The 22,553-nt window shown below is 34.6% G+C and overlaps 3 protein-coding genes across 3 annotated transcripts in view; 1 reads left to right on the top strand and 2 right to left on the bottom strand.

Annotated features, from left to right (window-relative positions):
• Positions 1-22,553, bottom strand: part of LOC134854647 (uncharacterized) — a 350,978-nt gene that overhangs the window by 300,624 nt on the left and 27,801 nt on the right. The window lies entirely within an intron of this gene.
• LOC134854648 (transmembrane protein 208-like) overlaps positions 1-22,553 on the top strand; it is a 412,118-nt gene that overhangs the window by 179,032 nt on the left and 210,533 nt on the right. The gene's annotated exons all lie outside the window — the stretch shown is intronic.
• The window catches only part of LOC134853982 (gamma-aminobutyric acid receptor subunit pi-like), a 57,661-nt gene that overhangs the window by 14,469 nt on the left and 20,639 nt on the right, over positions 1-22,553 (bottom strand). The window contains exon 4 of the mRNA XM_063870017.1: positions 20,768-20,942. Within this exon, the coding sequence (XP_063726087.1) occupies positions 20,768-20,942 (175 nt within the window). The remainder of the gene's footprint in view (positions 1-20,767; positions 20,943-22,553) is intronic.

Consider the following 22,553-nt stretch of genomic DNA (forward strand, 5'->3'; position numbering starts at 1 on the left):
TAGCAAGAACTGGATGTCACATTCGTTCAAAAGGTTGATCAAACTCAATTCATCTAAATGGTGACACTGATTCCTAGATGTCAGTGAAAATGGAATTCTGTATTGAAAAACTACCGTTTGATCGATGAACACATTAAGAAACTCTTGTTCGCAAACCATATTATGTGAGCAAATATCACCAACAGATCACGAACAAATTTTTTTGACCTTAACAAGCCTATAAAACACCGCTGTTTTTTAAACTTGTCATAAAAAACTGACAAAGTAAAACAAACAAAAATTAAAAAATACTCAAAAAAAACATACTGAATCAAAATAAAATACTGTTGTAGCGCAATGTCTGTCTGTCACCCATAAAGAATCAACGCCTCAAGCTATAGGTAACATGATACGCCGCTACTTTTTCATGGCTATTACGCATTCGAAAAAAATTCTATGGTGCATCAAACTTTTTTTTGGTCAGCAAACAATTACAAAAAATCAGAAGATTGCTCGTATGAAGACAAGAGATTTAGTGGGTCGATTTCCCGATTTTTTAAAATGAAATAGTGGTTTTTGATTCCAAAAATGGAAGAGATTTCATGACAGAATGAAGTTTTTTTTGGCGTTTTAGTAAACTCCTCAAAAAATCTAGGTAAAAATTAAGTGGACATTTTCAGAGTCCAATGAAGGTTTAGAAAAAACATAGAAGCTCGCTTTATTCCAAATGAACGTTACAGCCACCAAAAAATTGTGCGTTATTTGTCTGAAAATGGCCGAGTAAGCAGTTTTCAAATCATCATGATTTATCAAAAAAACGATCACAGTTAATTATATTATATGAACCACAACATCTTTGATTGATAAAACAATTTTTGCGTAAAATAGCGACAAAAAATTGAAAGAACTCAGATAAAGAAAAACACAATGCAGAAAACTTCTGTCAAATTCTTTAAAGATCGGAATCATAAAATTGGCTTCAGAAAAATCTAAATTTAGTTTTTTGCACACTTTTTATCATAGTTTTAATTTGGTTTAGCAAGAAGTAGGTGTTATATTCCTTCAAAAGGTTTGATCAAAACTCAACTCATCTAAATTGTAACACTGAGTCCTAGATGTCTGTAAAAATGGAATTCTGTGTTGCAAAACAACCGTATGATCGATGAACATATTGAAAACCTCTTTTTCGCGTATCAATGTCAGCTATTGTAAGCAAACATAACCAATAGATCACGAAAAATTTTCTTCACATTAACAAACCTATAAGACACCACTATTTTTTTTTCTATTTGTGATGAATGAGTGACAAATTATTATGAGAAAAAAAATTAAATAAACCAGAACATTCCTCGAAACATGAAAAAACTTATTTCAGAATCATACTTTTATCAAAGTAACTGCTCGTTTGTCTCTCCGCCGAGAAAGAAAAATGGTTTTTTTGACGTTAACTATAGTAAGTTCTTTTTGTACTGAGATGAGCACTAAAAACGTGAAAAATTTGATTAATTTATGAAGAAGTTAAACGAGTTTATGGTAGTTGTATGAATAGTATCAACTCGACGGACTAAAAATAAAAATTTGAAATCGATCTAGAAATGAAGTCTGTGGTTTTCTTTGTGCGTTGAGGTTGTCTTGTTGTTGGCTTGCGTGAAAAATGTGAGGTCCTTATCCTATTTTTATTATCGGAAGTAGCCAGCCCAAAATCATATTTTGATAGTCGGCATTCCAATTGAGTGCTTCTACCATCATAGGACTGATTTACCTTTGTCCAAAATTCCAATGGATGGTTTACTGGACGCAATTTTTTTTCAAATGGTGTTCGGTTTTCTATCGTGAAATATTTCGAAAGAGAAGCAATTAACTTTAGATTGGACTGATGATCTCAATTCCATAAAAAACCTTAGATAGTGCGTTTTGTAAATTGTGTTTTCGGTTTTCATGTGCCATTGCTTATAAATCATTTTTTTGCAGTAAGTTTTTCATCTAATCCGTTGGAGCGGTGGTCGCCTAGTGTACAAAATATCATTAAAAGTTTTTAGAATCGTAAAATAATTTAAAGTCTCTGCTGGTAAAGCAAAAAAATTGATTCACAAGAAAACAATAAGAAGTGCTGTGCAAGTAATCATAACCTATAAAAAAATCAAAAAATCTGCTTGAGAAAGTGGTTTAAGAAACTTTAGCCGAATAAAACTTTGAGTATCTATAATGTATAATAGAATTTGTTTTTTGTCTCCTCTTTTGAATAAAAAAGCCGGATTTTTTTTTGTTCTATTAAGTGGGGTTGTTCGCTAATGGTGGAGTTTGTGATCAAACTTTTTGGATTTTTAACCATTTTGAACAATTGACACCACAAAAATGAATTTGACAGTTAATGAATGGCCACCAGATATATTGTGCCAGATATTTCGTTCTGAGATGGCCAGGGTGTGCATTGCGGAAAATCTTTATGACAGGATTTCTAAGGGTGGCGCAAATGACGAGTTTGAGCCGGATTCGTGAAAGTCCCGGTTAACTGATTGACATATAAGCCAATTTTCGACACAATTGTCTCTCCTCCTTTTTGAAATGCCTTCACACTGAAGCTTAACATAGGCTCTTTTTTCGTAAGTAGGGCTATGAGTTTAACATTGAAGAGGGTGTTTAAGTCCAGTGGTCATTCGGTCAACTTGAAATTTTCGCGGTAGATATTTTTAAGTTATTCGTGTTCAGAAATAAGTAGAAACTGGACAGAAATTGGAATACCGGAGTTACATTGATTAGCTACTTGCCATATTTACTTTATTTACAATTTCAACACCGAGGGAGAATAAATTAAACTACGATTAAGAAATAAGAAGTATAAAAATCCGGAAAAAAAATAAAAAGTTTGAATGGTCAATTTTTGATAAATCCGAAGGAATACAATGTTCAGTTTGATTGTGGCTCAGGTTACAAACTAGAGGAGACAAGAAAATAAAGTTTAGGATCGAAACTTTTAGATTGTTACGTAACTTGCGTTTTGCAGGTTTCCAAACTTGAACCAATAGCGTTGCAGTATAATTTAACAGTATCCTTTGGATAAATGATTTTATGACTATTCCAGATGGAATTCTTGAAATTGAGTCAGTGAATCTCATTTCTTTTCCTGCCAAAAATTTCATTGTAAATTTAAAGGGCAACAGACAATCAACTCGTCTTTTTAATCTGCTATGATAGATTTTCTTTCCCATATGCTGGTGGAAAGGCCAAAAACAAAACCTATCTCGGTAATAATTTCTGAATTTGAACCATAAAAGTAGTTTTTGTAATGTTCGATTGCTCATACAACCCTTAAGAAATCTAACCCATTTGTACAATGTTTAGCCTCGCGAGGATTTAAAAATCTTGAGGCGAATGAAACGGTGTTCCAATCAGCTCAATGGGATGTTCAAGAGATGCATCGACGCCGTTATGTCAAGCGTCCGTTTTTACTCCAGTATTGAGTTTAACGTCGAAGTGAGTATTTTCCGTTAAGTTGACTGTTTCTTGTTTTATTTTCTCAAATGCGTCTGCGCGTATTTCTTCAATTGTTTCTGTCTTATCAACTAACGGTAAAATTCGTGATTTCGTTCTTAACAGTGAAACTGTAATTGTCTTGGTAACCTGGGTGGTTCATTTTGCCAACCCGAACTTGCACGCCAAAGTTTTGCGGAATTGTTCACAATTGACTCACGAGAATTTTTCTCTGAGCAGAATTCTGGCGCAATTTTTCGGTTAGTCTTCTTTATGCAAACTGGAAGGGTTATAAGTTTTTAAAAGACGTAATAGCCTAATAGCAAAAAGCTTCCAAGAAAAAAATGGATGAAAACTTTTAGTTTTTTTTCCTTTCACCCCACCTGCAAGATTTACTGTTTACATTGTCCGATTGTTACAAATATTGGCATGAAGACTAAGTAGGCCTTGGCAAACATATTTGGCTCGTTTTCCTTTTCCCCCCACCTCACACGACCTTCAATATATTAGTGTAACGAGTGGTTTTACGAGGTTGAGTATGAGGACCAAATATGTTTGTCGTGGCCTTATTAGTCTGTATGTAAATTTTCATAGCAATCGGACAATGTAGTCACAAAATTTACATGTAAAAATTTGCAGGTGGGGGGGGGAAGGAAAAAGAGCCACATATTTGGACTCCAAATTTTACTTTGTAAAATCACTCGTTACTCCACTAAGTGTGATGCGTATGTGAGGTGGGGGTTTAGACTTATCTGCGGTTTAATCTGGTAAATGATTTTGACTAACCGCTATTATTTTGCCCCCGCTAAAAATACTTTGCCTTAAAAATCCAGTTTAACCAAAATTGATCAAAATTCAAACCCTACCATTTCATGAAAACTAATGGCATATGAATATTTCAAATAAATCTTAGCAAAAAATCGCGTAGAATATATATAAATATATCATTATTTTTTAGGTTGATGCACAGGAGAATTGTAAAGTAGTTTGGTTCTTTTTCAGTTCCCCTTCTTTAATTTTTTCCAAGACCAATTAACGAAGCCTATTTAAAATCATTTTTGTTGTTAATATTTTCAAGAAAACTGCGTGAACAATTGAACACATTTCTTCAAAACCTATTTTTCGCGATGCAAATTGCCGTATGTACAAGTTTTAAACTACTTCATCTTGTATTTTACAAGGGGTTGGGAAACTAGTAAAGAGCAAGTAGTACTCCAAATTAGCCCGAACTTTCTGTAGCACTGGTGAATTTTTGAAAATTGCGTTTTTCTTGGGCGCTCTACTAAAAGTTAGTATGCAGCAGCGCAATGACGATTTGGAAAGATTTTACGGTTCAGCCACCAAAAAGTGATGTGGTAAAATATTACCAAAGATAGCAACCTTTCAATAGTCAGAGGCTGAAATCCCTGAATGGGAGGGGGCGTTCATTCGTCCTCTGTCTCTGAAACCATCCCTAATCAGATATTTCGTTAAAAAATTCTCGTCACGCCGCTAGATCGTTCAACTTAGCAACAGAGCGGCAAGGTCTCTTCGAGTTTTTTTTTCACGCATAGTCGTAGCAACGTCTGTTTTCACTATCAAAAACTTAAGGTTGGAAGAGAAAAATTGGCGAGAGGATTAAGGGAGCATATTGAATTCAAGATTGCTTTCGATAGTTTTTGATCTAATTCAATATATCTATTGGAGGCCGGAAAAGTTCGCCTGACTATAATATAAAAAAACTTGTACGGTGTGGCGTAATATAGAAAGACAGCCCTCTATTCACTTAGAGGTGGTAAATAAAGCATCCAAATTATAAATCAAATAACACTCTCTGAGAACTATTCAATGATTAAGCATATGAAAACTTTGTATTTAATAACGAATCCCCTAAAAACGAATAACTAGTAATAAAAAATTAAAGAGAACCCGGGTTGAAGTCACAGAAGTTATCAGTACTATTCAAGTAAAACAACAGTTGTAAAACAAAATTCATTCCTGTATCAAAGTAACACCAGTTTTTTACTCTGATTTTCACCTGACCAAGAGATTGAACAGGAAAAAAAAAATGCCGATATTGTTCTATAGCTGTAACACTACTGTTACAATACTGTTTTAATCTGTTTTTATTCTGAAACATGACTGAAAACTTTTGTTTGAAATTTCGATTTGATTTCGAAGTTTTATTACGTGTCGCTACAAAAGAGAAAAATTCATTAAAAAAGCCTAAAGTATAATAATTGCACTAAAAACAACCTAAGAACGCTATTTTTCAAAAACTAGGAATTGGTTAGCGTTAGTAGTTAGGAGGCTTGATTAGCTAAAACAAGGCAATTTTTGATAAAAATAGAAAAAAAAAACATTTTTTTTTAAAAATTGATGCAACCCTTGCAGCTGATAATAAGTTAAAACCAACCTAAAAACGCAGTTATTTGCGATAAAATAGAAATGTGTCAGCGTTGGTAATTGAAAGGCTTTAGCAACTGAATTTACCTGGAAACATGGCAATTTTTGGTTAAAATATGGAAAAAAATTTTTTTTGAAAATTCATGCATCCCCACAGCTAAAAATTAGCTGAAAACAACCTAGAAACGCATATTTTTTTGCAAAAAAATAAATAAAGGTGTTGGCGTTGGCAACTGAAAGGCTTGTTGATTTGAGTTACCCTGGAAACACGGCAACTTTTGGTTAAAAATATGAAAAAAGAAACAACATTTTTTTAAATGGATGCATCCCCCCACTGCTGAAAATATCAAAAAATAGCAGAATAAAAAAACAAAACTAAAACAGTACTGATTTAATACAGTTACAGTACTGCGGATTTTTCTCTGATTTATCTCCGATTAGAGATAAGTTGCCACTTGCCAGAATCTGATACAAAACAGATTTTTTTCTAATATATTACTGGAGTATTTTTCTGGATGTACTGATTCTTTCTGTGACTTCATATCGGGAAGCCCTAAATGATAAAAATTTCATTCTAGATAAATGTATTGTTAGCAACATGAATGCTGAGTTAAAGTAGAGGCTCTTTTCCAGTTTGCCCCTTTCCAAATACCGAGTTTTATGGTCGTTTTACGTGTTATTAAGGCTAAATGCGTGATGTTTGCTGTAAAGTATAAGGAACAAATCTGTTCACAATTGTCGATTTATAACGAAAAACTTCGTTAGATTATGACAACGTTGAATAATATTTTTAAGATTGAGTTTGAAAGGTGGGGAACTGGAAAAGAGCCAAAGTAGATTAGACTGAATTGTTAAATCTTGGGTACAATATCCAGGGTTGACTTGCAGAAAATCTTCAATCTGATTTTTGCTGTGGATTTTTTTTACCTATAAAAAATTCTTGTGCAGTCCCCCACAATCATGCAAAGTGCAAGTCAATGTTTTTAGCACCCAATAAAGTTTTAATAAAACCTAAAAGCTCGCCTCATTGCAATTGAAAGTTAAAAGCATCAAATATACTGGCCGTTAACTATCAAAAATTGGCCAAATTGGTTATTTTCAAACCATCATTATTTATCAAAAATTATCACAAACAAAAAATACTATTAAATTTAAGCTCAGAAACGACATTTAAGCAATATTTCTTGTCGATAAGAAAAATCCGTTCAAAAATGACTAGTAAAAACTAAAACCACTCTGATAAAAAACACAGCCAAAAATTATTCATTCATTTTTTTGAAGTTCGGAATCATGAAGTTGGCTTGAAATAAACCCAAACATAGGCACATGCCTTTTTATTTTTGTTAAATCTCATTTTTTTAGCAAAAAGAAAGATGTCACACTGAGGGTTAGCCTAGTTAGAATGAATGACTAGTTAAACTAAGCTCATTCCAATGAACACACCGACTATCATGATTTTATTTATTAAAAAAAAAACGTATGATCGATGAACGCATAAAAACACTTTTTTTTTGCAAAGCAAAGCCAGCAAATATGACCAAAGACCACGAACAGATCATGAACAAGGTTTCATGACCTTATCAAACTCAGAAAAGAACGACGTTTCTTCCAATATGTAATAACGGCTCTTTTCCAGTTTCCCACCCCCCTCGGAAAATTACAAACTTAAGCTGTTTAAAAATTGTTCACACGGCATTTTGCATGTAAAAATTATTGTAGAAAATTTTTCACTTGTTCACGCTGACTTGTTTTAATGCAGTTTATTTTGAGAAAAATCATTTTAAATTGATTTCCATATGAATTTCAGAAAAGGGGGAACTGGAAAAGAACCGTAATAACGACTGGAAATTTCCCAAAGCGCAGCCAAAAATCGTGAAATCAATCTATTTTGTAACGAAAACTGCATTAGGTAAAAACACCCAAAATATAATTTGATTCCTTTGATTATTTACATGGTTGTTTAAAAGGTTATATGAAATTCAGCTCACGGCGATATTCGTTGGAAAAGCGATCGGGCACACTTTTTTATTTTAATTGTTTTCAGTGTGAACTGGGAGAGTTATAAACTTATAATGGACATAATGACCAAATAGCACAATAAGTCCGCGAAAAATTGAAAGAAATTGTTTAATGCTCTTATTACGCCACTACTATTTTACCCCAGTTTTTGGAGTTTGCCATGAAATTTAGTTCTTTGAAAAAATCAGCAAAATTGTGCAACAACGACAAAAACAAAAAACTTCTGAAAACAGCGAATCAGTTTATGAACTTTTGGTGTATTTTGGTGTATTTGCGTGAAAAATGTCTTGTTTTGGGGTCAGGCCGAAACTAAAGTTTGATATATCTGAAGCATGAAATTTATTGCTGCGGCTTTTCGAGATCTTTCGTTTCTCTGTAGGATGTACTATTAAAAAATATGGATAACTTCGGCTTTTTATCTTACATTTATTTAAAGTTACTTTTAAATATTTTTGCAAACAATCTTCAGAAAGGTTAAAACATAGCCAATAGTCAACGGAAAAAGCGTCAAACACCTAAAATTGTCTTAAATACACTTATTATACAAAAAGAAAAATCAGAAATTTTTCAGAAAATTTTCAGAAAGTTTTTTATCATTGGCCTTTTTAGAAAAAACAGTTATTCCAATCTGAGAAAATTGGTTCACGCAGTAATTAATATGTGCTGGATAACATGAAAACTACTTTCATTTTTTGAGCGTATATTTTATCACATTTTTGGTGCGCTGTTTGCTGTCGTAATTGAAGAGCACGCCTTGCAGCAAATGAAAATGATTAAATCTTCACTTTATCTATCAAAAATCAAACTGCGAATAATCAAAAGTTTAGCGCAAGCAGTATTTGAATATTTCATGAAAACAACATCAACACAATCGACATAACTGTCTCTACTATTTTCATTGGATTCACTGTAGATTTTTGGCACTGTGTTCCTTGAAAAATAAAGTTGATTAAAGGCACAAAAATGATTTCTTCCTTTTGTTCAATCTGTCTGCAAAATTGGTGGCAAAGTAACGTGTAGCTGTTTTGAGTCAGATTTTATGCAATCAAACAATATCCCAAATACTGGTGGCGTTCTTCATAATGGGTAATTTTTTCCAGTTATTTTCAGCCAATCAGAATTGAATTTTCAAAAATCTCACAGAAATTGCAAAAATTTCAAACACAGCAAACAATTCTAGGCCAATAAAACTAACAGTGACCAAATTTTTACAAGTTGTGAAACTGATGCCGGTATGCAAAAAAAACTTTAAAACTAAAACAAAATTTTTATATTTACTTGCTAGAATTTTGTCTCAATTTTTATTTGTACACAACACATTGCTCATATCAATGATAATCCTTGAATAAACCGACAGCTGGTAAAAATTTGTTAACAAGCCGAAGCTGCACTTTTCTGGGCATTGCTTGGAAAGTGTTGTCTAAGGAACTGCGTTTTTTTTTGGCGGGTTCATCCTCAAATTTACTATTGAATAGCGCTAAAAAAGACGCGCATTTGGAAACCTCTCACGATTTATCTGCCAAAAATTGATGTGGTAATTAATGGACAGAGGTTCAAACTCCTGAGAGCGAGGAATAGCTTCTCTGTTCTACTCCTCTGAAACCACCCCTCGTTCCAGGCTATCAAGAAAAGCTTTTTCCCCGCGCTGCAAGATTGCTGTAGCAATTGGCAACAGAACGTCAAAGTCTCAATTGTCTATTTGGAGAAAACTTGGTTTACTTGCATGGTCTTAGCAAACATCCGGTGTAACTATCAAAAATTAAGTGTTGGGAGAGCAATATTGGGGATAGGAAAAAGAGCACATTGAATTCAAGATTTCTTTCGATAGTTCTTTATCTAGTTTTTTAATCTTTTTTGGACCCGGAATTTTGCACGAATATTATAGAAATTTCGCACGGCGGGATTCAATCTTCCTATTGTTTTAAGGTGGTGGATAAACCACCCGAATTATAAATCAACTATTATATAAAAGAGCAATAAAATCGAGGAATAATTCTCTCATATAAGCGCTCTCGTTCAGACTCAACTTATCTTTATGATAAGATTTTCACTCAAATGTCACAATTGCCATAAACCCCGGGTGGGCTTATGCGTTGCTTACGCCATAACCCCGGGGTTTGAAAATGCAACCACTTTAGGGTAAATTTTTGGGTTTGAAATCTGTCAACCTTGCCCTGGTTGAAGTAGGGACTACTGAGCGTAATAATCAGTAAAAAATATCCAGGGCTGAGCTGCAGAAGATTTTCATTCTGGTTTTTGTTGTGACCTATCTTGATTCATAATATGCATTAAGACCAGCATTAAGACGAAGGACCCTAATTCAAAAACGATCCCACAAGTCACCGATAACTGTGCACCCAAGCTTTTCACATGGCAAATGGCTCGAAACATGAAGGACGGTAAGGGTCATTCTCGGTTTACATGTGGCCGCACGGCAAAACGCTCTGAATGAAATTAAAAACTAAAACATTTTATACAAAACCGTCACTTGAGAGAGCGCCATAAGACTGGATTAAACAGGTTTTCAGACGTCTCAGAGCGAGAATCGAAAATGGTTTTTGGATACCCTTGTAGATAAGGAAAAGACAAACTTGAAATGAGAGCTAAACTTGATCACAAAAGATTGAAGGGGATGGTAATCAATCGACGCTACCCGTGATAGTTCGACTAGTTTTACCAATCCTTCCAAATTTGTCAAAAAATTTTGTTTAGCAAGGGTTCAAAAATCTGCATAATCTTGCAAGAGCCCGGTTCGACATGAACAAAAAACGAGAAAATAGATTATACATGAAAATCAGATGACAAGCACTTTTTAACTTGGTGCAAAACACACTGTTGCAAAAAAATTAGAAATATCCAAATGCTTATGCCATAAACCCCGGAAATTGAAAAAGCAATCACTTTTTTTGCTAAATTTTTGGTTTGAAAGCTGTCAACCTTGCCCTGGTTGAAATAGGGAATACTGAGTGTAATAATCAGTAAAAAAATATCCAGGGCTGAGTTGCAGAAGATTTCCATTCTGGTTTTTGTTGTGACCTATCTTGATTCATAATATGCATTAAGACCAGCATTAAGACGAAGGACCCTAATTCAAAAAAGATCCCACAAGTCACCGATAACTGTGCACCCAGGCTTTTCACATGGCAAATGGCTCGAAACATGAAGGACGGTAAGGGTCATTCTCGGTTTATATGTGGCCGCACGGCAAAACGCTCTGAATGAAATTAAAAACTAAAACATTTTATACAAAACCGTCATTGAAATGAGCGCCAAACTTGATCACAAAAGATTAAAGGGGATGGTAATGAATCGACGCACACGTGATAATTCGACTAGTTTTACCAATCCTTCCAAATTTGCCAAAAACATTTTGTTTAGCATGGGTTCAAAAGTCTGCATAATCTGGCAAGAGCCCGGTTTGACACGAACACAAAACGAGAAAAGTATATTGTACATGAAAATCAGATGACAAGCACTTTTTAACTTGCTGCAAAACACCCTGTTGCAAAAAAAAATAGAAATATCCAAATGCTTATGCCAAAAACCCCGGAGTTTGAATGAGCAATCACTTTTTTGTAAAATTTTTGGTTTGAAAGCTGTCAACCTTGCCCTAGTTGAAGTAGGGAATACTGAGCGTAATAATCAGTAAAAAATATCCAGGGCTGAGTTGCAGAAGATTTCCATTCTGGTTTTTGTTGTGACATATCTTGATTCATAATATGCATTAAGACCAGCATTAAGACAAAGGACCTTAATTCAAAAAAGATCCCACAAGTCACCGATAACTGTGCACCCAGGCTTTTCACATGGCAAATGGCTCGAAACATGAAGGACGGTAAGGGTCATTCTCGGTTTATATGTGGCCGCACGGCAAAACGCTCTGAATGAAATTAAAAACTAAAACATTTATACAAAACCGTCATTGAAATGAGCGCCAAACTTGATCACAAAAGATTAAAGGGGATGGTAATGAATCGACGCACACGTGATAATTCGACTAGTTTTACCAATCCTTCCAAATTTGCCAAAAAGTTTTGTTTAGCAAGGGTTCAAAATTCTGCATAATCTGGAAAGAGCCCGGTTTGACACGAACAAAAAACGAGAAAAGTATATTATAAATGAAAATCAGATGACAAGCCCTTTTTAACTAAAAAAATAGAAAGATCCAAATTTCGAAAAAGTTTAGCTCGCAAAAATGTGTTACTTTATTTATAAAGTAGGCCCGGCTGAGCTTTTGATACAAACAAAAACTAACTAAGGGTTTCGCGCAAATCAAAACTTAATTTGTTGACTGCTTTAACTTTGTAAGATTTATTTCAATTTGTCGAAAACAATTAAGAAAAATTATGAAGTTTTTTTGATATTTCTGGGTGAAATATGAAAAATTATCTCATTTAATTATCTATAATTACTACTTGAAGACGAGTATCTGTGAAATTTTTTATCCTCAGCCTATTGTGTTTATTGGGTTATAACCTCCTTGGTTATTCTGTTTTCGGTCGAAACGCAAAGTTTTTGTTAGCAAAAAATTAAAATTTGACATTTCTGATTTATGGAAAATGCTTTTGCAATTTTCATATATGAAAAAATGCTTACAGTAGTGTTATCATACAATTTTGTGAAGGTATAGAATTAATTGAAACTAAAGATAACTAACTGAAAATTTAGTCCTGATACGAGAGCTTTGCCCTGTTACGAGATCAGTCGTGTTATCATAGCGAATAAATAATCTATCCAAAATTTATTGAGAAAGGTAACCTGGTCCCTTTCATTTTCTTCATATCGCAAAGTAAGTATCCCACACGGGCCAAATTAGCCATATGGCCTTGAAAAAATTCATCGTGGATAAGAGGGTCAGTTAAATTTTGTCTGATAAAAATCTCAAAAAACTCAAAAAAATTTGTCATTTTTAGGTGAAGTTAGGACAGTGCTATCACTTCTCAGTTCTTTATTTCTGTTTATTCCTCAGTGTTCTCTTAGAACATGATAAAATGTTCCTTTGTTACGGTTAATTCTACTTAGTTACAAATAAGATATGTTTAAAAAGTGAATTAATCTCTAAGTTAAAACATTAAAACAGTGAGCGGTCATTCTCTCCGTCGGAGAGAATGAAGATAGCAAGGTCAAATCAAGATTAACCAGTTAAGATACTTTAAAGTAATTAGTGAAATAAAACAAATGGTAAGAATCACAACATTCCCCTTAGTGGGAAAAATTTTAAGTTACTAAGCGCCATGATACCTAACATGTTATCAATCCCTTTTTCTCCCTCTCGAGAAGTCCGACAAAATGAAATTTTAAATACTGCACAGTATAACAAATGTCATTTTGATGCTCCAAAGGAATAACTAAATTATAGAGGATAATAAATTTGCTAAATCCGGCGGATTGTAATCCGTAGTTACAGCTAAGTAAGCACTAATTGCGCTTTAGACAAAATACTAGTACAGATTATAAATGACTAAATGTGAGTTTTAAAATTTGATTGAGTTTAGCTGTCCCCTTCCATAAATTTTTCCAGCTCGGCGTTGAAAATTTCACTATCTAAGTCGATGTAATTTTCAAAACAGTTCACGGCATCTCTCAGAGAATCGTCAGTAGAGGCGATGGAGAATCGATCAGGAGATTGGGTGTAAGCTAGGTCCGGTGTACTGTCTTCCGGTAGTGTGTTGCAAATGTTGATCTGATTATCCAAGGGATTCTCTCTGAAAGTTTGTGTGGGGGAGCTCGAGCTGTCATCCACGTCCAGAGATATAGGATTAATAGCGGAGCCTGGTTGGTTTTCTCGCTCATCTAGAATATCTATGAAATATCGCTTACCATAGAATTTAGGGGGGCCAACATTTCGGCTTGAACGTCTTAAAATAAGTTCGTTACCGGTGGTATTAGTTTCCTTAGGATGTCTATCCTCGCTGGTTCCAATTTCGTCTGAGGAGTCCTCTATTTCGAAAACTGGGAAATCGACCGGTTTCTCTCCCACCAATGGTTTTGTCCAATCCGAAGGAATGTTTGGCGGCTCCGTTGTCGTAGCCGTAGAAGGTTCGTCAGGTGGATGTGAGGTAGTTTGAAGTGCTGGTTTTATACTAATTGGGCATTCCGCTGTGTCCGAGGGTTGAGATTGTTCGTCTAAAATCTCAGGTTTTATATTAGTTTGATATGTTTTAGGGTCTAATGATGAGGTAGGTTCTTTTTTAAAATTGTCGTTATCTGAAATGAAGCGTTTTCTTATCATTTCTCTACATGGGAAACCTCCCGCAATCCATTCCCAATCGCTAATGTCCGACGTATCCGACGGAATAAACATTGATTCGTCACCTGCTAGGTATCCAGTATTCGACGTCGAGGCTTTATTTTGGTTCTTCTTCGATTTGTTGGATTTTGAAGGCTTGTTCGTTCCTCTAGATCTGGTGGTGGCCGGGGTGAGCGACACTGTTTGTCTTCCTGACTTAGTGTCTGGTTTCCGCGTCTGTTGTTTCTTCGATTTGTATGACTTTCTTGGACCTACTTGTAAATCACCGTTAGAGAAAAAAGGAAAGGAGATATTTCCTTTGAATGAACGAATTGTAGAAGATTTAGACTTTGGAATGGCGATGTCCGATTTTCTAATAATTTTTCCGTCGGATAATTCAACCGTGGATTTTGTTGAGTTTATTATTTTCTGACCTAGTTGTTTATAGAAGGGATTTCCGTTTATACTTCTGTTAGTTTTCCGTAGTAATTTACCTTTAAACGGACTGTTTAAGGACACTCGGGCTGATTGAGGTTTTGAAGTAGTGGGAAGATCTGAATCATAGCCTTTCTCCAATGGTGACTGGTTCTTATTCGGTATGAGGGAGTCTTTGTATCCGTCCTCTACCCGATCGTCAGCGTTCCAGTCGAGGGCCCTTTCTCTGCTTAAGATCGACTTCCCTTTGTCTAAAAATCCACCGGATAAATTATTAGATGCCAATTGCTTCCAGATCATGTTCGGTTTTCTATTAAAGTGTATTTCGAACGGTGAGCATTTAATTTTAGATTGGAAGGAAGATCGTAGATTCCAAATGATTTTCGAAATGGCGGTTTGTAATGTGGGTTTTTGTTGATCCAGTGACATTGCTAATAATTTGATTTTTACAGTATGAAAAAGTTTTTCTACAAGACCGTTAGAACGATGGTCCCCAACTGTACAGAATATTAGTTTGATATTAAGAGAATTGCAAAATAATTTAAAATCCTGACTAGTAAAGCAGGATGCGTGGTCGACCCGAATAGATTTTGGAATCCCATGGAGATAAAAATAATCTTGAAGAAATTCGATTACTGTGTTTGATGACGTTGAAGATATAATTTTTGCTGAAGGGAATTTTGAAAAACGGTCTATACACAATAAGATGTATTTATTGTTTCGCAGTTGTTATCTAGTGGGCGGGCAAAATCAAGATTTATTTCCTCATTAGGTTCAAATAAGGTGGGAAGTTCACTAATTTGTGAAGTTGGAATAATGCTTTTTATGTTCTTACCGGTTTGCGTGCATTGTGTGCAATTAATCCCGTGGAAGTAAATTTGTCGATATATGTGTGGCCACCAAATGTATTGTGCCAAGTATTTCATACCGAATTGGCCAGGGTGAGATTCATGTAATGTTTTTAAAACGGCGTTTCTAAGTGTAAACGGAATAACTAGTTTTCCATCCATATATAATAGTCCGTCGGATTCATGGAGTTCTTTCGAAAATTGGTGAAGATAACGGGAATTTGCATTGATGTTATCTACTTTTTTCTGTAGAGCTTTAACAATTGGGTTTAATAATTCATCATCTTCCGTTAATAAAGCGACCAATTTTGCATTGAATAATGTATTTAAATCCAAAGGTCTTTCGGGTAACTTGAAAGTGGAAGGATTTACTACAATTTGGTTATTTGACATATTTACACTATTTATAAGTTTGAGATCCGAAGGATTACTAATTAAGCTACTGTTAAGGATTAAAAAATAGATAAAGGCTGAATTTGATAGGATACTTTTAGTAAAATCAGTGTTTGAGAAATCCGAAGGAATACATTTAGAATTACAAAGTTCTGTTCTATAATGTTTTTGATTGCAGATTGAAATGGAAGAGCTGACGAAATTCAATGCTGTGATTATTACGTGATTTCGTAATTTCATGTAATGGGAATTTTCCGAAATCGAATTAATTGAATTACGTAATGGATTTTCATTATCCGAAGGATTGAGTGCACTATATATTTTTTTGGTAGTAGCAACTACAAATTCTTCGTCGTAGTGTGATGAGGGAATTGCTTTACCCGAAGGAGTTCTTGAAATTAAGTCTGTAAAACCCATATCTTTTCCCGCTAAGTGTTTGATAGTAAAATTGAATGGTAGGAGACGAGCTACCCATCTTGTCAATCGGCTATGGTATGTTTTGTTTCCGTGATTTGGTGACAAAGCGGAAAGGAGAGCTTTGTGGTCGGTGATAATTTCAAATTCGGAGCCATAGAGATAATTTTTGTAATGTTCAACCGCCCATACAACTCCTAATAACTCTAATTCGTTTGTTGAATATTTCGATTCGTGCGGATTTAAAAATCTTGAAGCAAATGACACTGTTTTCCAAACTTTCTCATGAAGTTGTTCAAGGGATGCACCTAATCCATTATGTGAAGCATCTGTTTTTACTCTCATGGGCTTTTTTACGTCGAAATGAGTGTTTTCGGTAAGATTTACTATTTCAGATTTAATCTTGACGAAAGCTTTTGAGTGATCTTCATTCCAAAGGAAAATTGACTTCTTGTTTAAAAGAGGTCTAAGCGGGCTTCCGAGGGATGCTAGATTTGGTACGAATTTAATGTACTGATTAGTTGACCCGAAGAATGATCTTAATTCTTTTAGATTCTTTGGGGTTGGAATATCTTTGATTGCCTTGGTTGCGATGGGGCGATTCCGGATTTCGATATTGTAAAACCGAGCCATTCAATTTCTTTTTGGAAGAATTTACACTTCGACCATTTAACTGCGAAATTGTAAGTGTCTAACGTTGATAAAATTTTGTAAACGATTTTCTTGTGATCGTTAAAACTTCCTTTGGAAGCGACTAATATATCGTCGAGGTAGCAATTTGTAAAAGGAATGTTTCCCAAAGTTGAGTCCATGACTCTCTGAAACTCGTTTGGCATATCGCCGAGTCCGTAAAAACCCGTTAAAAATTGATAAGTGCCTGTTATATCTCCGCCGACTAGACTAAAGTTGCATTGGCTGCTAGTAAAATTGTCCAGTGCGAGTTGACTATATGCGTTCTTTAGGTCTAGGTTTGTAAACCATACTTCTCCGGCGGAATTGTCCGAAATTTGAGCCGCCACGTTATCAACTAGTTCGTGTATATTAGGCATCTGATATTTGTTCTTGTATATTTGTTTGTTGATGAATTTTGAATCAAGGGCTAGCTTTATCGATTTGTCTTTTTTACAAGTAATAACTATCGGACTAATAAATCTGTCCTTGTCACAGTTTTCTAATTTTTTGATGTGTCCTTCGGATTTAAGCCTGTATAATTCTGTTTTTACTGAGTCTAGTAAGTGTAAAGGGACCCTCCTGCCTTTTAGTTGAATTGGCTTTAATGGTTCATGAAAATGTGTTATTTTTGTTTGATTCTTTATTTTTCCAATCCGAAGGAATAGTTGTTTGAAGGTTTTTCCAATCATTTCTATTTCATTATCTATGTCAAGTGAAGTAACGGAATTGATAAACTTACAAGTTCTCTTGTTGGTGAGTGTTGCGTATTGTTTTTGTGAAACTTCGATTCCGACTTTTGGTAAATTGTTTCCCAAGATGTTTCTTTCATGACCTTGAGTTAGAAAGAAGTGGCATTCCTTGTGAGACCATCCATTTGAGAAAATTGGGACAATTACTTTTCCAGTGATATTTATTGCATTGTTCGTAAATCCACAATAGAGTTCCTTGGTAGCTTTATCCACTGGATATATTTTCACGTAGGGGTCTCGTAGTCTCAACTCGTGTAACACATTCTGTTTAAGGAAGCTTACAGGGCTTGCTGAATCCACCTGTATGTTCAGAATTACTTGGTTTTCATTTCCTAAGCCGATATTTAGTAGTTTCTTCATCTCCTTTCCTTGATCATCGTAGATAGTTGTTACGTTTAATACTGAGTAATCGTCGTTATCGCTTTGTCCAGACTCTGACCATGCATTTATTACTCCACAGCATTCTCTATTAGCGTGGTCAATATGTACATCTGGTTGTTCCGAAGGATAATGATGATCCGTATTATTTACAATTTGGCTATCCACAATATTTACATTTTTACGGCGTGATTTACAAAATCTAGTAAAATGTCCTCGATATTTACAAGTCGTACATGTTGTATCTTTAGCAGGGCAAACCGCTAGATGTCCTTTTGTAAAACTTCCGCCGCATTTCATACATGTGTTGTTTCTTTCGATGTTTAGGGTGGGTTCTCTTTTTACATTAAAGTGATTAAAAGATTTGTTGGAAGAATATCTGCTGGATTTAAAAGTACTCGTCATCTTTATGTGGTTTGTAATTCCTTTTTCATCAATCAGGGCTACGTTTAAGGCTTCTAATGGCGGTAAGGTTTCCGTGAGAAGTTTCCGTTGGATATCTGAATTCTTCATGTTATTAATAAAAAATATCTCTAATCCATTCGTCTTCTCCTGTGGGAATGTTACATCGTTTTGCCATTTCAGCCAGTGCCCCCCAGAATTGTTCTAATGATTCTCTGTCCCTCTGTTTTCTGTTTAAGAGTTTGTGTCTTTCGAAGGTTATGTTTGTTTTTCTCACAAAAGCTGTGGACAAATTGTCCCAAAATTCTTTGAAAGAAATTTGTAGAACTTTGACTCTTGTGAACTTCTGGCCGAATATTTTCTTTCCTTCGTTTCCAAGGGCTAGATAAAGTATGGATCTTAGTTTTTTGTCCGCCTCTTCCAGTCTCATACCGTTGAATTTCTTGGTTTCTAACTTTATTGAGGCCATTTCTTCATCATCGAATCTCTTTTGTTCTTGGATATTCCTCTCGATGCGTGATGTTTTTTGAGCGTCGGATTCGTTTTCCGGCGGATTTTCCAATGTTGGGGGAGGTGGGTGATATCGTTCCGTTGGATTCAAGAGATTTTCGATGTCGATATTCTCTTTTGCGATTAACGCTAGCTGGAATAGATCGCTCCACTCTTCCCAAGGAATTGGTGGGTCCACTGTGTGGTTCTGCCAAAATGAAGGTATACCTCTCACGTTTGATTCGTTGCTGTTTGACTGCGCCATGATAAAATGTTCCTTTGTTACGGTTAATTCTACTTAGTTACAAATAAGATATGTTTAAAAAGTGAATTAATCTCTAAGTTAAAACATTAAAATAGTGAGCGGTCATTCTCTCCGTCGGAGAGAATGAGGATAGCAAGGTCAAATCAAGATTAACCAGTTAGATAATTTAAAGTAATTAGTGAAATAAAACAAATGGTAAGAATCACAACAGAACATCAAGTAAATCCAAATTTGGCAATAATTATGTTTTGCGTACAATTTTATGTAAAATTGATCAGAATATCGTTTTCAGGAAATGTTAGAAATTTTTGTCGAGATTTATTGCTATTTTCATCCTATCTGTGTTTATGAGCTCTAAAAAAGTCTCCGCAAAACAAGAAGGCGTGAAATAAGACCAAGTTGACAAAAGAAACAGCGAAGTTTAGAAGTTCTTTTATTAAAATACAAATTGAAAATATTTGGCATCCCTCACAAGCAGCAGCTATTCTTTTACTTTGAATGAACATATATATACATATAGCAGAGAAAAAAACTAGCAGACCGAAACGGCTCGTAATTTGCCAACACATTTACACAAACGGGTCTTTTTTGTTATTATTTTTTTTTTTCAAATTTGGATCATAATGCTTGCTTCTGATTGGATGAAATTAATAAGGCGAAAGAAATTTGAAACTGGTTCTTAAACATATTTTCTCATTAAGCGTTATGATAGTTTTCGGCCGCATAACAGAAAAGAACCACAAAAACTTGGGTTGGGTCTTTTTGCGTTGAGAAAATATACACACCCCGATCTGCTATGGCTTTCACCGAACGCTGATCGTCGCGCAAGTCAAAATTTAATTGGGAAAAAAATCGAAAAAAAAATATTAACTAACGCAAGGAAACAGAAGAAACTTAGCCACTATATTTTTAATTTTGTTCCGTTGAGAAATCTTACATTTAAAATCCACCTTCGAAACTAAAAATTCTTAATAATTTTTTTGCGTCAGTTCCGCTTTTTTAATTGGCGAGCGCCAGGGGTGGATCTAAGATTTTCGAGAGGAGAGCTTTCAAAAAGTATCTAACAATGACATTATTTTGACCAAGGCAAATTTTTGAAAAAATCAGGCCAAAAATGGCGTTTTTCGGAACTTTTTGAAAAAGTTTGACCAAGAAATTTTGCTTTTTCGGCGCGTGCTCCTCAAAGTTAGCCAATTTTTTCGAGTCAGTCAGCGAAAATTAGATGTCTTCAAATAGTACCAAAGGCGATTTTTTGGGTAGGGGGTCAATTTCCTGAGAAATTAAGGTCGTCTGCTACAGGTCATCTGTTACTGGAGAGCGCAATTTGACTTACTTTAGCATATGATTTGAGCTTGAAAAAAAACAAAAGTGGAATTGCAAAAGATCAGATTTAGCGTGAATTTTAGAAAATTTTCATTTAAAAAAATTTAAGAAGTCAACTCAATTTATATCTGTGTCTCTGTGTCTCTGCTCTCCTAACCCCCTCCTTCCCCCAAATTTGAAATTCGGCTTTGAAAAACTATTTTTACATTACAGCTAATCGAAACTGTGCGTGATGGAGTCTCATCACTTTTATGGATGAACTTCCGATATTTTCGGAAGTTTCTCAAAACTCAATCTGATAAGTGCATATGCATACCTTCTGTGATGTAAGTGTAGGAACTGATGCTCATTTTGCAGACCACAGTATCAAACGGGTAAAGGAGGACGTCCAGATGACAGGGAATAACTACTGTGAACATTCGGCTACTTAGCATAGTGCCATTAGTATGAGCCCACAGAAACTGTGTCAAATGCACCGTTTCCTCTCTGATCTAAAACATGGTCATTCCAGTAGAGGATTTCCCGCACTGACAAAGATGGATTAAGATCAATTTTAGTAGGGAAAAGTACGAAGATTAAAAGGAAAGGATTAAGATTGATTTGCATCAGTCCTAAATCAATTTAAATGGATTTTTCTTAAAACCCAGCTGAGAAAATTGATCCAAATCGATTTTAAATCAATTTAAACCCATTTTTTTTGCTCGTAAGTTGTTTTTTTTTTCAGGGGGATCAAAACGGATTTAAATCGATTTTTTTCAATTAAATCATCAGTTTCAAGTTTGCGTTGCATTTATTCATCGCCAATTCGTGTTAATTTTACATCCGTAGCGTAGGTAGCATAAAAAAAGACTAATTGTTTTTAAATGAAAGCATTTTATGATTTCCTTGTATACTTTGAGCTCAAAATCTGATCTATACTGGTCATTTTTTTGACTTCTTACATAGGTTTTTTGCTTATATGATTTACAATGATATTTTTTATAAGCTCACTGCATACTTTTGAGCTCAAAATCTGATTTTGTGTGGACCATTTTCTTCAATTCTAAAACATCTAGCCTGTGTGTTTTTAATTAAAAACCGAGATTAAAATATTTCAATTAATTTTCCAAAATTCATGTTTTTCTTCGCCGTGTGAATTAAAAAATTGATTGAAAATAGATTTTTAGACGCTTAAATGGATCTGCTCAGGGGTCTTTCAAAATATATTTATATGGATTTTAGGAAGATTCAGATGGATTTAAGTGAGATTCGGATCGATTTTAGTGAGTCAAAAAATCCATCTAAATCAATTTGAATCGATTTTTCAGACAATTGAATCGATTCAAAATTTTCAAGAAAGATCAATTGCAAACAATTTAAAATAGATTTTAGTTCCTAAATTGTACATGGTTAATCGATTTGGATCAATTTAAAATCGAAATAAAATCAATTTAAATCGATCCGAAACCATTTTTGTCAGTGCGTGTTACCAATTAGCCGATTCTAAAATAAGCCGACCATTTTAGGCAAATTATGGCGGTACCATTTCACATGGCAATTTAATTTAGCATACTTACTTTTTTCTTAAGCTGGAAAAAATATATACCATCTTTAATGTCACGGACTTCTAGCTAAAACTTAATTCGGTTCTGCCCAAAATTTGATAGATATCTTAGATCAACCGTACAACCCCCCGACACGTTTTAGCGACAACGTATGATTTTTTTGGTCTAAAGAGCTCAAGCAGGGCATGCAGTAAAATCAGTAAAATGAATTCTAATCTTAAATAATAGCCCAAGCTAAAAAAAGACTTGAGATAGGAATCGTTTTGAATTGGTTTTCCAGAGTATAAAAATGAGCTAGGATAACCCATTTGATCTAAGTAAATTGATTTAGTGTGGGTTTGAACAGATTGTTAATGTGAAAAAAATATTGCCTAAAATTGATCTTAATTACTTTGTGCGAGAAAAACTTTCAAACTCTTAACAAAATCGTAAGCCAGTTTTCAAATTAACTTGTTTTCCAATTAATATTGGCTAAAATTGGTCTTAATTACTTTGTGAGCCAGTTTTCAAAATAATTTAATCATTGCTTTTAATTCAAATATTGAGAAAATATTCAAA

Source organism: Symsagittifera roscoffensis, chromosome 9 (genome assembly GCF_963678635.1).
Source record: "Symsagittifera roscoffensis chromosome 9, txSymRosc1.1, whole genome shotgun sequence".
Taxonomy (NCBI): Eukaryota; Metazoa; Xenacoelomorpha; order Acoela; family Convolutidae; genus Symsagittifera; species Symsagittifera roscoffensis.